Here is a 16,141-nt window from a genome sequence, read left to right on the forward strand (position 1 = left end):
AAAGTCTACAAGACCGTCTATCGAACAAACAAAAGTTCTACATCGTTCATCGAACACCAAACGCAAGGTCGTTCATCGAACAACAGCGTCTATAACGTTCATCGAACAACAAAGTCTACAAGACCGTTCATCGAACAACAAAATTTTCTAGACCGTTCATCGAACAACAGAATTTCTTCAAGACCGTTAACATGCCCAAGGCCGAACAACAACGGAAGTCTTCAAGACCGTTTCATCGAACAACAAAAGCTCCCAAGACTGTTCATCGAACAACAAAGTCTTCAAGACTGTTCATCAGAACAACAAAGTCTTCAAGACCGTTCATCGAACACCAAAAGTCCACAAGGCCGTTCATCGAACAACAAAAGTCTACAAGACCGTTCATCGAACAACAAAAGTCTTCAAGACCGTTCATCGAACAACAAAAGTCTTCAAGACCGTTCATCGAACAACAAAAGTCTACAAGGCCGTTCATCGAACAACAAAAAGTCTTCAAGACCGTTCATCGAACAACAAAAGTCTTCAAGACCGTTCATCGAACAACAAAAGTCTACAAGACCGTTCATCGAACAGCAAAGTCTACAAGACCGTTCTTCGAACAACAAAGTCTACAAGACCGTTCATCGAACAACAAAAGTCTACAAGACCGTTCATCGAACAACAAAAGTCTTCAAGACCGTTCATCGAACAACAAAAGTCTTCAAGACCGTTCATCGAACAACAAAGTCTTCAAGACCGTTCATCGAACAACAAAAGTCTTCAAGGACCGTTCATCGAACAACAAAAGTCTTCAAGACCGTTCATCGAACAACAAAGTCTTCAAGACCGTTCATCGAACAACAAAAGTCTACAGGACCGTTCATCGAACAACAAAGTCTTCAAGACCAAAAGTCTCGAACAACAAAAGTCTACAAGACCGTTCATCGAACAACAAAAGTCTACAAGACCGTTCATCGAACAACAAAAGTCTTCAAGACCGTTCATCGAACAACAAAAGTCTACAAGGCCGTTCATCGAACAACAAAGGTCTACAGGACCGTTCATCGAACAACAAAAGTCTACAAGACCGTTCATCGAACAACAAAAGTCTTCAAGACCGTTCATCGAACAACAAAAGTCTACAAGGCCGTTCATCTACAAGGCCGTTCATCGAACAACAAAAGTCTTCAAGACCGTTCATCGAACAACAAAGTCTACAAGACCGTTCATCGAACAACAAAAGTCTTCAAGACCGTTCATCCAGACAACAAAAGGACCGTTCATCGAACACCAAAAGTCTACAAGGCCGTTCATCGAACAACAAAAGTCTTCAAGACCGTTCATCGAACAACAAAAGTCTACAAGACCGTTCATCGAACAACAAAAGTCTACAAGACCGTTCATCGAACAACAAAAGTCTTCAAGACCGTTCATCGAACACCAAAAGTCTACAAGACCGTTCATCGAACAACAAAAGTCTTCAAGACCGTTCATCGAACAACAAAAGTCTTCAAGACCGTTCATCGAACAACAAAAGTCTACAAGACCGTTCATCGTTAAACAACAAAAGTCTTCAAGACCGTTCATCGAACAACAAAGGTCTACAAGACCGTTCATCGAACAACAAAAGTCTTCAAGACCGTTCATCGAACAACAAAAGTCTACAAGACCGTTCATCGAACAACAAAAGTCTACAAGACCGTTCATCGAACAACAAAAGTCTACAAGACCGTTCATCGAACAACAAAAGTCTTCAAGACCGTTCATCGAACAACAAAAGTCTTCAAGACCGTTCAAGACCGTTCATCGAACAACAAAGTCTAAAGACCGTTCATGAACAACAACAACAAAGTCTTCAAGACCGTTCATCGAACACCAAAAGTCTGGGCCGTTCATCGAACAACAAAAGTCTTCAAGACCGTTCATCGAACAACAAAAGTCTACAAGACCGTTCATCGAACAACAAAAGTCTACAAGACCGTTCATCGAACAACAAAAGTCTTCAAGACCGTTCATCGAACAACAAAAGTCTACAAGACCGTTCATCGAACAACAAAAGTCTTCAAGACCGTTCATCGAACAACAAAGGTCTACAAGACCGTTCATCGAACAACAAAAGTCTACAAGACCGTTCATCGAACACCAAAAGTCTACAAGGCCGTTCATCGAACAACAAAAGTCTACAAGACCGTTCATCGAACAACAAAAGTCTTCAAGACCGTTCATCGAACAACAAAAGTCTACAAGACCGTTCATCGAACAACAAAAGTCTTCAAGACCGTTCATCGAACAACAAAAAGTCTACAAGGCCGTTCATCCGAACAACAAAAGTCTACAAGACCGTTCATCGAACAACAAAAGTCTACAAGACCGTTCATCGAACAACAAAAGTCTTCAAACAACAAAAGTCTACAGGACCGTTCATCGAACAACAAAAGTCTTCAAGACCGTTCATCGACAAAACAAGACCGTTCATCGAACAACAAAAGTCTACAAGACCGTTCATCGAACAACAAAAGTCTTCAAGACGTCTCAACAACAAAAGTCCACAAGACCGTTCAAGAACAACAAAAGTCTTCAAGACCGTTCATCGAACAACAAAAGTCTTCAAGGCCGTCATTGAACAACAAAAGTCTTCAAGACGTTCATCCGAACAACAAAGTCTTCAAGACCAGTTCATCGAACAACAAAGTCTACAAGACCGTTCATCGAACAACAAAAGTCTTCAAGACCGTTCATCCCGAACAACAAAAGTCTACAAGACCGTTCATCGAACAACAAAAAGTCTTCAAGACCGTTCATCGAACAAAAGTCTTCAAGACCGTTCATCGAACAACAAAAGTCTTCAAGACCGTTCATCGAACAACAAAAGTCTACAAGACCGTTCATCGAACACAAAAGTCACAAGGCCGTTCATCGAACAACAAAAGTCTTCAAGACCGTTCATCGAACACCAAAGTCTACAAGACCGTTCGTTCGAACAACAAAAGTCTTCAGGACCGTTCATCGAACAACAAAAAGTCTACAAGACCGTTCATCGAACAACAAAAAAGTTTTCAAGACCGTTCATCGAACAACAAAAGTCTTCAAGACCGTTCATCGAACAACAAAGTCTACAAGGCCGTTCATCGAACAACAAAAGTCTACAAGACCGTTCATCGAACAACAAAAAGTTCATCGAACAACAAAAAGTCCACAAGACCGTTCATCGAACAACAAAAGTCTACAAGACCGTTCATCGAACAAGTCAAACAAAGTCTACAAGACCGTTCATCGAACAACAAAAGTCTACAAGACCGTTCATCGAACAACAAAAGTCTTCAAGACCGTTCATCGAACACCAAAAGTCTACAAGGCCGTTCATCGAACAACAAAAGTCTTCAAGACCGTTCATCGAACAACAAAAGTCTTCAAGACCGTTCATCGAACACCAAAAGTCTACAAGGCCGTTCATCGAACAACAAAAGTCTACAGGACCGTTCATCGAACAACAAAAGTCTTCAAGACCGTTCATCTAACAACAAAATCTACAAGACCGTTCATCGAACAACAAAGTCTTCAAGACCGTTCATCTAACAACAAAAGTCTTCAAGACCGTTCATCGAACAACAAAGTCTTCAAGACCGTTCATCGAACAACAAAAGTCTACAAAGCCGTTCATCGAACAACAAAAGTCTTCAAGACCGTTCATCGAACAACAAAAGTCTTCAAGACCGTTCATCGAACACCAAAAGTCTACAAGGCCGTTCATCGAACAACAAAAGTCTACAGGACCGTTCATCGAACAGCAGAAGTCGAACAACAAAAGTCCACAAGACCGTTCATCGAACAACAAAAGTCTACAAGACCGTTCATCGAACAACAAAAGTCTACAAGACCGTTCATCGAACAACAAAAGTCTACAAGACCGTTCATCGAACACCAAAAGTCTTACAAGACCGTTCATCGAACAACAAAAGTCTTCAAGACCGTTCATCGAACAACAAAAGTCTTCAAGGACCGTTCATCGAACAACAAAAGTCTTCAAGGCCGTTCGCCGAACAACAAAAAGTCTACAGGACCGTTCATCGAACAGCAAGAAGCAAGACCGTTAACAACAGCAAAAGTTTTCAAGACCGTTCATAGCAACAAACAAAGTCTGCAGGCCGTTCATCGAACAACAAAGGTCTACAGGACCGTTCATCGAACAACAAAAGTCTACAAGACCGTTCATCGAACAACAAAGGTCTACAGGACCGTTCATCGAACAACAAAAGTCTACAAGACCGTTCATCGAACAACAAAAGTCTACAGGACCGTTCATCGAACACAAAGTCTTCAAGACCGTTCATCGAACACCAAAGTCTACAAGACCGTTCATCGAACAACAAAAGTCTTCAAGACCGTTCATCGAACAACAAAGTCTACAAGACCGTTCATCGAACAACAAAAGTCTACAAGACCGTTCATCCGAACAACAAAAGTCTACAAGACCGTTCATCGAACAACAAAAAGTCTACAAGACCGTTCATCGAACAACAAAGTCTACAAGACCGTTGTGAACAACAAAGTCTACAGGACCGTTCATCGAACAACAAAGTCTTCAAGACCGTTCATCAGACACCAGAAAGTCTACAAGGCCGTTCATCGAACAACAAAGTCTACAGGACCGTTCATCGAACAACAAAGTCTTCAAGAGTTCATCTAACAAAGTCTACCAAAGACCGTTCATCGAACAACAAAAGTCTCAAGACCGTTTCTCCGAACAACAAAAGTCTTCAAGACGTTCATCGAACACCAAAAGTCTGCAAAGACCATTTAATGAACAACAAAAGTCTTCAGACATTCTTCGAAGTACCAAAAAGTCTACAAGGCCGTTCATAAGACAACAAAAGTCTTTAAGACCAGTTCATCCGAACAACAAAGTCTTCAAGGGCCGTTCATCCGAACAACCAAAGTCTACAAGACCGTTCATCCAACAACAAAGTCTTCAAGACCGTTCATCGAGCAGCAAAAGGAACCGTTCCAGAACAGCAAAAGTCTTCAAGACCCGTTCATCGAACAGCAAAAGTCTTCAAGACCGTTCGCCGAACAACAAAAGTCTACAAGGCGTTCATCGACACCAAAAGTCTACAGGAAGACCGTTCAACAAACAACAAAAGTCACAAGACCGTTCATCGGAGCAAAAGTCTACAAGGCCGTTCATCCGAACAACAAAAGTCTTCAAGAGCCGTTCGCCGAACAACAAAAGTCTTCAAGGACCGTTCATCGAACACCAAAGTACAAGGCCGTTCTGTGAACAACAAAGAGTCTACAGGACCGTTCATCGAACAACAAAAGTTCAAGACCGTTCATCGAACAACAAAGTCTTCAAGACCGTTCATCGAACAACAAAAGTCTTCAAGACCGTTCATCGAACAACATCAGGAACAAAAAGTCTTCAAGACCGTTCATCGAACAACAAAAGTCTACAAGACCGTTCATCGAACAACAAAAGTCTTCAAGACCGTTCATCGAACAACAAAAGTCTACAGGACCGTTTCGAACAACAAAAGTCTACAAGACCGTTCATCGAACAACAAAAGTCTACAAGACCGTTCATCGAACAACAAAAAAAGTCTTCAAGACCGTTCATCGAACAACAAAAGTCTACAAGACCGTTCATCGAACAACAAAAGTCTCAAGACCGTTCACAACAAAGGTCTAAAGACCGTTCATCGAACAACAAAAGTCTACAGTTCTATCGAACCAAAAGTTCATCGAACAACAAAGTCTACAAGACCGTTCATCGAGACCGTTCATCGAACAACAAAGTCTACAAGACCGTTCATCGAACAACAAAAGTCTACAAGACCGTTCATCGAACAACAAAAGTCTTCAAGACCGTTCATCGAACAACAAAAGTCTTCAAGACCGTTCATCGAACAACAAAAGTCTACAAGGCCGTTCATCGAACAACAAAAGTCTTCAAGACCGTTCATCGAACAACAGAAGTCTTCAAGACCGTTCATCGAACAACAAAAGTCTACAAAGACCGTTCATCGAACAACAAAAGTCTACAAGACCGTTCATCGAACAACAAAAGTCTACAAGACCGTTCATCGAACAACAAAGTCTACAAGACCGTTCATCAACAACAAAGTCTACAAGGCCGTTCATCGAACAACAAAAGTCTACAATCGAACAACAAAAGTCTTCAAGACCGTTCATCGAACAACAAAGTCTTCAAGACCGTTCGAACAACAAAAGTCTTCAAGGCCGTTCATCGAACAACAAAAGTCTTCAAGACCGTTCATCAAACAACAAACGGAAAAGACCGTTCATCGAACAACAAAAGTCTACAAGACCGTTCATCGAACAACAAGACCGTTCATCGAACAACAAAAGTCTTCAAGACCGTTCATCGAACAACAAAAGTCTACAAGACCGTTCTCGAACAACAAAAAGTCTTCAAGACCGTTCATGAACAACAAAAGTCTTACAAGACCGTTCATCGAACAACAAAAAGTCTTCAAGACCGTTCATCGAACAAAAAAGTCTTCAAGACCGTTCATCGAACAACAAAAGTCTTCAAGACCGTTCATCGAACAACAAAAGTCTTCAAGACCGTTTATCGAACAACAAAAGTCTACAGGAATCAACAACAAAGTCTACAAGACCGTTCATCGAACAACAAAAAGAGTCTTCAGGAACAACAAGACCGTTCATCGAACAACAAAAACAAGACCGTTCATCGAACAACAAAAGTCTTCAAGACCGTTCATCGAACAACAAAGTCTTCAAGACCGTTCATCGAACAACAAAAGTCTTCAAGACCGTTCATCGAACAACAAAGTCTTCAAGACCGTTCATCGAACAACAAAAGAGGACCGTTCATCGAACAACAGAGAACAACAACAAAGTCTACAAGACCGTTCATCGAAATTAACAGAAGTCTTCAGACCGTTCATCGAACAACAAAATTTTTTCTGTAATCGTCTATCGAACAAATAGAATTTTACGTAATCGTTCATCGAATAACGAAGTCTTCAAGACCGTTCGACAACAAAATCGAATCGAACAAAAGTTCGAGACCGTTCATCGAACAACAAAAGTCTTCTAGACCGTTCATCGAACAACAGAATTTTACAAGACCGTTCATCGAACAACAAAGTCTTCAAGACCGTTCATCGAACAACAAAAGTCTTCAAGACCGTTCATCGAACAACAAAGTCTCATCGAAGACCGTTCATCGAACAACAAAAGTCTTCAAGACCGTTCATCGAACAACAAAAGTCTTTGACCGTCTTTATCGAACAACAAAAGTCTTCAAGACCGTTCATCGAAACAACAAAAGTCTTCAAGACCGTTTATCGGACAACAAAAGTCTACAAGACCGTTCATCGAACAACAGAAGTCTTCGAGACCGTTCATCGAACAACAAAATTTTTCTAGACCGTTCATCGAACAACAGAATTTTACAAGACCGTTCATCGAACAACGGAAGTCTTCAAGACCGTTCATCGAACAAACAAAAGTCTTCGGGAAGACTGCTCATCGAACAAACAAAGTCTTCAAGACCGTTCATCGAATAAACAAAAGTCTTCAAGACCGTTCATCGAACAACAAAGTTCTTCAAGACCGTTTATCGAACAAACAAAGTCATCGAACAACAAAGTCTTCAAGACCGTTCATCGAACAACAGAGACCGTTCGAACAATGCGTCTTCGCGACCGTTCATCGAAACAACAAAAGTTTTCTAGACCGTTCATCGAACAACAAAGAGATTTTTCATCAAGACCGTTCATCGAACAACAAAGTCTTCAAGACCGTTCATCGAACAACAAAGTCTTCAAGACTGTTCATCGAACAACAAAGTCTTCAAGACCGTTCATCGAACAACAAAGTCTTCAAGACCGTTCTATCGGACAACAAAAGTCTTCAAGACCGTTCATCGAACAACAGAAGTCTTCAACAAAAACAAAATTTTTCTAGACCGTTCATCGAACAACAGAATTTTACAAGACCGTTCATCGAACAACGGAAGTCTTCAAGACCGTTCATCGAACAACAAAAGTCTTCAAGACCGTTCATCGAACAACAAAAGTCTTCAAGACCGTTCATCGAACAACAAAAGTCTTCAAGACCGTTCATCGAACAACAAAAGTCTTCAAGACCGTTCATCGAACAACAAAAGTCTTCAAGACCGTTCATCGAACAACAAAAAGTCTTAAGACCGTTCATCGAACAACAAAAAGTCTTCAAGACCGTTCATCGAACAACAAAAGTCTTCAAGACCGTTCATCGAACAACAAAAGTCTTCAAGACCGTTCATCGAACAAACAAGGTCCAAGGCCGTTCATCGAACAACAAAGTCTACAGGACCGTTCAGAGAATCGAACAACAAAAGTCTTCAAGACCGTTCATCGAACAACAAAGTACTTCAAGACCGTTCATCGAACAACAAAAGTCCAAGACCGTTCATCGAACAACAAAAGTCTACAAGACCGTTCATCGAACAACAAAAGTCTACAGGACCGTTCATCGAACAAACAAAATTTTTACAGGAGACCCGTTCATCGAACAACAAAAGTCTTCAAGACCGTTCATCGAACAACAAAGGTCTACAGGACCGTTCATCGAACAACAAAAGTCTACAGGACCGTTCATCGAACAACAAAAGTCTACAAGACCGTTCATCGAACAACAGAAGTCTTCAGACCGTTCATCGAACAACAAAAAATCGTCTATGGGACGTTCATCGAACAACAAAAGTCTACAAGACCGTTCATCGAACAACAAAAGTCTACACGAACAAATAAAGTCTTCGACCGTCTTTTAATGAACAATAAAAAGTCTTCAGGACCGTTATCTTGAACAACAAAGTCTTCAAGACCGTTCATCGAACAATAAAAGTCTTCAAGGACCGTTCATCGAACAACAAAGTCTTCAAGACCGTTCATCGAACAACAAAAGTCTTAAGACCGTTCATCGAACAACAAAGTCTTCAAGACCGTTCATCGAACATAAAAGTCTTCAAGACCGTTCATCGAACAACAAAGTCTTCAGGACCGAATTCAATGAACAACAAAAAGTCTTCAAGACCGTTCATCGAACAACAAAGTCTTCAAGACCGTTCATCGAACAACAAAAGTCTGGGACCGTTCATCGAACAACAAAAGTCTACAAGACCGTTCATCGAACAACAAAGTCTTCAAGACCGTTTATCGGACAACAAAGGTCACAAGACCGTTCATCTAACAACAGAACAAGACCGTTCATCGAACAACAAGGTTTACTAACCGTTCATCTAACAAACAAAGTTTCATAAGACCGTTCATCGAACAACAAGCCCTAGCAGACCCGTTCACGAACAACAAAGTCTTCAAGACCGTTCATCGAACAACAAAAGTCTTAAGACCGTTCATCGAACAACAAAAGTCTTCAGGACCGTTCATCCAACAGCAAAAGTCTTACAAGACCGTTCGAACAACAAAAGTCTTCAAGACCGTTCATCGGAGCAGCAAAAGCTTCAAGACCGTTCATCGAACAACAAAAGTCTTCGAAAGACGTTCATCGAACAACAAAAGTCTTCAAGACCGTTCATCGAACAACAAGTCTTCAAGACCGTTCATCGAACAACAAAAGTCTTCAAGACCGTTCATCGAACAACAAAGTTCAAGACCGTTCGAACAGCAGAAGTCGAACAACAAAAGTCCACAAGCCGTTAGAACAACAAAGTCTTAGGACGTTCATGAACAACAAAAGTCTTCAAGACCGTTCATCGAACAACAAAAGTTTTCAAGACCGTTCATCGGAACAACAAAAGTCTTACAGGAGCCGTTTATCGAACAACAAGGTCATAGACCGTTCATCGAACAACAGAAGTCTTCAAGACCGTTCATCGAACAACAAAATTTTTTTCAGGACCGTTCATCGAACAACAAAGGTCTACAGGACCGTTCATCGAACAACAAAAGTCTACAGGACCGTTCATCGAACAACAAAAGTCTACAAGACCGTTCATCGAACAACAGAAGTCTTCAAGACCGTTCATCGAACAACAAAGGTCTACAGGACCGTTCATCGAACAACAAAGCCTACAGGACCGTTCGCCGAACAACAAAAGTCTTCAAGACCGTCATCGAACAACAGAAGTCTTCAAGACCGAACATCAAAAAGTCTACAGGACCGTTCATCGAACAACAAAGTCTTCAAGACCGTTCATCGAACAACAAAGGGTCTTCCAGGAACGTTCATCCAATTGTAAACAACAAAGAGTCTACAAGGCCGTTCATCGAACAGCAAAAGTCTTCAAGACCGTTCATCGAACAACAAAGTCTTCAGGACCGTTCATCGAACAACGGAAGTCCTGCACCGTTCATCGAACAACAAAGTCTTCAAGACCGTTCATCGAACAACAAAAGTCTTCAGACCGTTCATCGAACAACAAAAGTCTTCAGGACCGTTCATCGAACAACAAAAGTCTACCAAGATCCGTTTCAAGACCGATCGAACAACAAAGGTCTTCAAGACCGTTCATCGAACAACAACAAAAAGTCTACAAGACCGTTCATCGAACAACAAAGGTCTACAAGACCGTTCGCCGAACAAACAAAAGTCTACAAGACCGTTCATCGAACAACAAAGACCGTTTATCGGACAACAAAGTACAGACCGTTCAGACCGTTCGAGATCGAACAAACAAAAGTCTACAAGACCGTTCATCGAACAACAAAAGTCTACAGGACCGTTCATCGAACAACGGAAGTCTTCAAGACCGTTCATCGAACAACAAAACCGTCCACAACAAGACCGTTCGTCTTCGAACAACAAAAGTCTACAGGACCGTTTCATCAAGAACAACAACAAAAAGTCTTCAAGACCGTTCATCCGGACTTCAAGACCGTTCATCGAACAACAACGGAAGTTTTCAAGACCGTTCATCGAACAACAAAAGTCTTCAGGACCGTTCATCGAACAACAAAGTCTTCAAGACCGTTCATCCGAACAACAAAGAGACCGTTTATCGGACAACAAGTCTACAAGAGTTCTTCAAGACCGAACAACAAAATTTTCTTCGAACAACAAAAAGACGTTCTACAGGAAGTCTTCAAGACCGTTCATCGAACAACGTGCTAAAAGACCGTTCATGAACAACAAAGTCTTCAGACCGTTCATCGAACAACAAAATTTGTCGGTCTTCAAGAGGACTTCAAGACCGTTCATCAACAAAGTCTTCAAGAATCCGAACAACAAAAACCAGGACCGTTCATCGAACAACAAAAGTCTTCAAGGCAGTTCATCGAACAACAAAAAAGTCTGGCCGTTCAAGACCGTTTATCGAACAACAACAAAAAGTCCACAAGACCGTTTCATCAGGAACAACAAAAAGTCTTCAAGACCGTTCATCGACCGTTCACAACAAAGGTCTACAGGACCGTTCATCGAACAACAGGAAGTCTTCAAAGACCGTTCATGTCGACCGTTCACCGTTCATCGAACAACAAAGGTCTACCAGGACCGTTCAAATTTTTTCTACAGGACCGATCGAACAACGTCTCCTTCGAACAACAAGAAAGGCCGTTCTCCGAACAACAAAGGTCAGGACCGTTCATCGAACAACGTTCGGAACAACAATCTTCAAGACCATCAACAGAAATCTTCAAGACCGTTCATCGAACAACAAAGGAGTTCTTCAAAGTCGACCGTTCATCGAACAACAAAGTCTACAGGACCGTTCATCGAACAACAACAAGACCAGTTCATCGAACAACAAAGTACAGGACCGTTTCGAACAACAAAGACCGTTCATCGAACAACGTTCAGGACGTTCATCCGAACAACAAAGTCTTCAAGACCGTTTCATCGAACAGCAACAAAGTCTTCAAGACCGTTCCGAACAACAAGTCTCAGGAACAACAAAAGTCTACAAGACCGTTCATCGAACAACAAGAGGTCTTCAAAGTTTTACAAGACCGTTCATCATCGAACAACAAAGGTCTACAGGAAAAGTCTACAAGACCGTTCATCGAACAACGGACCGTTCTACAAAAGTCAAGACCGTTCATCGAACAACGGAAGTCTACAAGACCGTTGTTCATCGAACAACAACAAAGTCTACAAGACCGTTCATCCCTAACAACAAAGACCGTTCTTCAAGACCGACCGTTCATCGAACAACAAAAAGTCTTCAAGACCGTTCATCGAACAACAAAAGTCTACAGGACCGTTCATCGAACAACGGAAGTCTTCACCGTTCAGACAACAAAAAGTCGTTTCGAACAACAAGACCGTTCATCGAAGTCTTCAACAAAAGTCTTCAAGACAAAAGTCTTCACCGTTCGAACAACAAAAGTCTTCAAGACCGTTTTCATCGAACAAACCAAGTCTTCAAGAACAACAAAATTTTCCGTTCATCGAACAACAAAAGACGTTCATCTAACAAAAGTCTTCAAGACCGTTCATCGAACAACAAAAGGTCCGTTCGAACAACAAACATAAGACCGTTCATCAACAAAAAGTCTTCAGACCGTTCATCGAACAACAAAGTCTTAAGACCGTTCATCGAACAACAAAAAGTCTTCAAGGTCCGTTCATCGAACAACAAAGTCTTCAAAGACCGTTCATCGAACAACAGTCTCCAAAGACCGTTCATCGAACAACAAAAGTCATACAGGGACCGTTCATCGAACAACAAAGGCGTTCTCAGGACCGTTCATCGAACAACAAAAGTCTTCAAGACCGTTCATCGAACAACAAAGTCTTCAGGACCGTTCATCGAACAAAAAAGTCTTAAGGACCGTTCATCGAACAACAAAAGTCTTCAAGACCGTTCCTCGAACAACAAAAGTCTTCCAAGACCGTTCATCGAACAACAAAAAGTCTTCAAGACCGTTCATCGAACAACAAAAAGTCTTCAAGACCGTTCATCGAACAACAAAAGTCTTCAAGACGTTCATCGAACAACAAAAGTCTTCAAGACCGTTCATCGAACAACAAAGTCTACAAGACCGTTCATCCGAACAACAAAAGTCTTCAAGACCGTTCATATCGAACAACAAAAGTCTAAGACCGTTCATCGAACAACAAAGGTCCAGACCGTTCTTTGTGAACAACAAAAGTCTACAAGACCGTTCTAGAACAACAAAAAGTCTACAGGACCGTTCTTCGAACAAGAGGAGTCAAGACGTTCATCGAACAAACAAAGTTTTCAAGACCGTTTCATCACGAACAACAAAGTCTACAGGACCGTTCATCGAACAACAAAAAGGTCTACAAGGACCGTTCATCGAACAACAAAAGTCTTCAAGACCGTTCATCGAACAACAAAAGTCTTCAGGACCGTTCGCCGAACAACAAAGGTCTACAGGACGTTCGCTGAACAACAAAAGTCTACAAGACCGTTCATCGAACAACAAAGTCTACAAGACCGTTCATCGAACAACAAAGTCTTCAAGACCGTTCATCGAACAACAAAAGTTTACAGAACCGTTCATCCGAACAACAAAAAGTCTACAAGACCGTTCATCGAACACCAAAGTCTACAAGACCGTTCATCGAACAACAAAAGTCTACAAGACCGTTCATCGAAACAAGACCGTTCATCGAACAACAAAAAGGTCTACAAGGCCGTTCATCGAAAAAAAGTCTACAAAGACCGTTCGAACAACAAAAGTCTACAAGACCGTTCATCGAACAACAAAGTCTTCAAGACCGTTCATCCGAACAACAAAAGTCTACAAAGACCGTTCATCGAACAACAAAGTCTACAAGGCCGTTCATCGAACACCAAAAGTCTACAAGGCCGTTCCCGAACAACAAAGTCTACAAGGACCGTTCATCAACAACAAAGTTTACAAGACCGTTCATCGAACACCAAAGTCTACAAGACCGTTCATCGAACAACAAAAAGTTCTTCAAGACCGTTCATCGAACAACAAAAGTCTACAAGACCGTTCATCAACAACAAAAGTCTACAAGACCGTTCATCGAACAACAAAGTCTTTTCAAGACCGTTCATCGAACAACAAAAAAGGCCGTTGTCGAACAACAAAAGTCTTCAAGACCGTTCATCGAACAACAAAAGTCTACAAGGCCGTTCATCGAACAACAAAGTCTACAAGACCGTTCATCGAACAACAAAAGTCTTCAAGACCGTTCATCGAACAACAAAAAGTCTTCAAGACCGTTCATCGAACAACAAAGTCTACAAGACCGTTCATCGAACACCAAAAGTCTACAAGGCCGTTCATCGAACAACAAAAGTCTACAAGGCCGTTCATCGAACAACAAAAGTCTACAAAGTCCACAAGATTCATCGAACAACAAAGTCTACAAGACCGTTCATCGAACAAAAAAAGACCGTTCATCCGAACAACAAAAGTCTACAAGACCGTTCATCGAACAACAAAAGTCTTCAAGACCGTTCATCGAACAACAAAGTCTTCAAGACCCGTTCATCGAACAACAAAAGTCTACAAGGCCGTTCATCGAACAACAAAAGTCTTCAAGACCGTTCATCGAACAACAAAGTCTACAAGTCCACAAGACCGTTCCTTCCCGAACAACAAAGTCTACAAGACCGTTCATCGAACAACAAAGTCGAACAACAAAAGTCTACAAGACCGTTCATAGAACAACAAAAAGCCCCAAAGTCTACAAGGCCGTTCATCGAACAACAAAAGTCTTCAAGACCGTTCATCGAACAACAAAAGTCTTCAAGACCGTTCATCGAACAACAAAAGGTCTACAGAACCGTTCATCGAACAACAAAAGTCTTCAAGACCGTTCATCGACCGTTCCACAACAAAGTCTTCAAGACCGTTCATCGAACAACAAAGTCTACAAGACCGTTCATCGAACAACAAGGTTTTTCAAGACCGTTCATCGAACAACAAAGTCTTCAAGACCGTTCATCGAACAACAAAGTCTACAAGAACCGTTCATCGAACAACAAAAAGTCTTCAAGACCGTTCATCGAACAACAAAAGTCTTCAAGACCCGTTCATCGAACAACAAAGTCTTCAAGGCCGTTCATCGAACAACAAAGTCTACAGCAGGACCGTTCATCGAACAACAACAAAAGTCTACAGGACCGTTCATCGAACGCAAAAAGTTCATCATCGAACAACAAAAGTCTCTAAGACCGTTCATCGAACAACAAAAGTCTTCAAGACCGTTCATCGAACACCAAAAGTCTACAAGACCGTTCATCCGAACAACAAAAAGTCTTCAAGACCGTTCATCGAACAAAAAGTCTAAGGCCGTTCATCGAACAACAAAGTCTTCAAGACCGTTCATCGAACAACAAAAGTCTTCAAGACCGTTCATCCGAACAAACCAAAAAGTCTACAAGACCGTTCTTCGAACAACAAAAGTCTACAGGACCGTTCATCGAACAACAAAGTCTTCAAGACCGTTCATCGAACAACAAAAGTCTTCAAGACCGTTCATCAACAACAAAGTCTTCAAGACCGTTCGCCAGACAACAAAAGTCTACAGGACCGTTCATCGAACAACAAAAGTCTTCAAGACCGTTCATCGAACAACAAAAGTCTTCAAGACCGTTCATCGAACAACAAAAGTCTACAAGACCGTTCATCGAACAACAAAGTCTACAAGACCGTTCATCGAACAACAAAAGTCTTCAAGACCGTTCATCGAACAACAAAGTCTTCTACAAGACCGTTCATCGAACAACAAAGTCTTCAGGAAGTTCATCGAACAACAAAAGTCTTCAAGACCGTTCATCGAACAACAAAGTCAAGGCCGTTCATCGAATAACAAAAGTCTTCAAGACCGTTCATCGAACAACAAAGGACCGTTCATCGAACAACAAAAGTCTTCAGGACCGTTCATCGAACACCAAAAAGTCTACAAGGCCGTTCATCAAGACCGTTCACAACAAAAAGTCTACAAGGCCGTTCATCGAACAACAAAAGTCTACAAGACCGTTCATCGAACAACAAAAGTCTTCAGACGTTCATCCGAACAACGTCTACAAGACGTTCGAACAACAAAAAGTCTTCAAGACCGTTCATCGAACACAAAAGTCTACAAACAGCCGTTCATCGAACAACAAAAGTCTTCAAGACCGTTCATAGAACAACAAAAGTCTTCAAGACCGTTCATCGAACACCCAAAAGTCTACAAGGACCGTTCATCGAACAACAAAAGTCTACAGGACCGTTCATCGAACAAC

At 41.4% G+C, this 16,141-nt stretch overlaps 1 protein-coding gene across 1 annotated transcript in view; it reads left to right on the forward strand.

Annotated features, from left to right (window-relative positions):
• The first annotated feature begins 191 nt into the window (after window positions 1–191).
• Window positions 192–16,141, forward strand: part of LOC136824981 (trichohyalin-like) — an 80,812-nt gene continuing 64,862 nt past the window's right edge. Inside the window, exons 1-9 of the mRNA XM_067080967.1 lie at window positions 192–409; window positions 2,068–2,309; window positions 3,684–4,144; window positions 4,530–5,659; window positions 10,243–11,540; window positions 11,629–12,802; window positions 13,032–13,820; window positions 14,414–14,808; window positions 15,645–16,115. Of these exons, the coding sequence (XP_066937068.1) occupies window positions 192–409; window positions 2,068–2,309; window positions 3,684–4,144; window positions 4,530–5,659; window positions 10,243–11,540; window positions 11,629–12,802; window positions 13,032–13,820; window positions 14,414–14,808; window positions 15,645–16,115 (6,178 nt within the window). The remainder of the gene's footprint in view (window positions 410–2,067; window positions 2,310–3,683; window positions 4,145–4,529; window positions 5,660–10,242; window positions 11,541–11,628; window positions 12,803–13,031; window positions 13,821–14,413; window positions 14,809–15,644; window positions 16,116–16,141) is intronic.

Source organism: Macrobrachium rosenbergii, chromosome 36 (assembly GCF_040412425.1).
Source record: "Macrobrachium rosenbergii isolate ZJJX-2024 chromosome 36, ASM4041242v1, whole genome shotgun sequence".
Classification (NCBI taxonomy): domain Eukaryota; kingdom Metazoa; phylum Arthropoda; class Malacostraca; order Decapoda; family Palaemonidae; genus Macrobrachium; species Macrobrachium rosenbergii.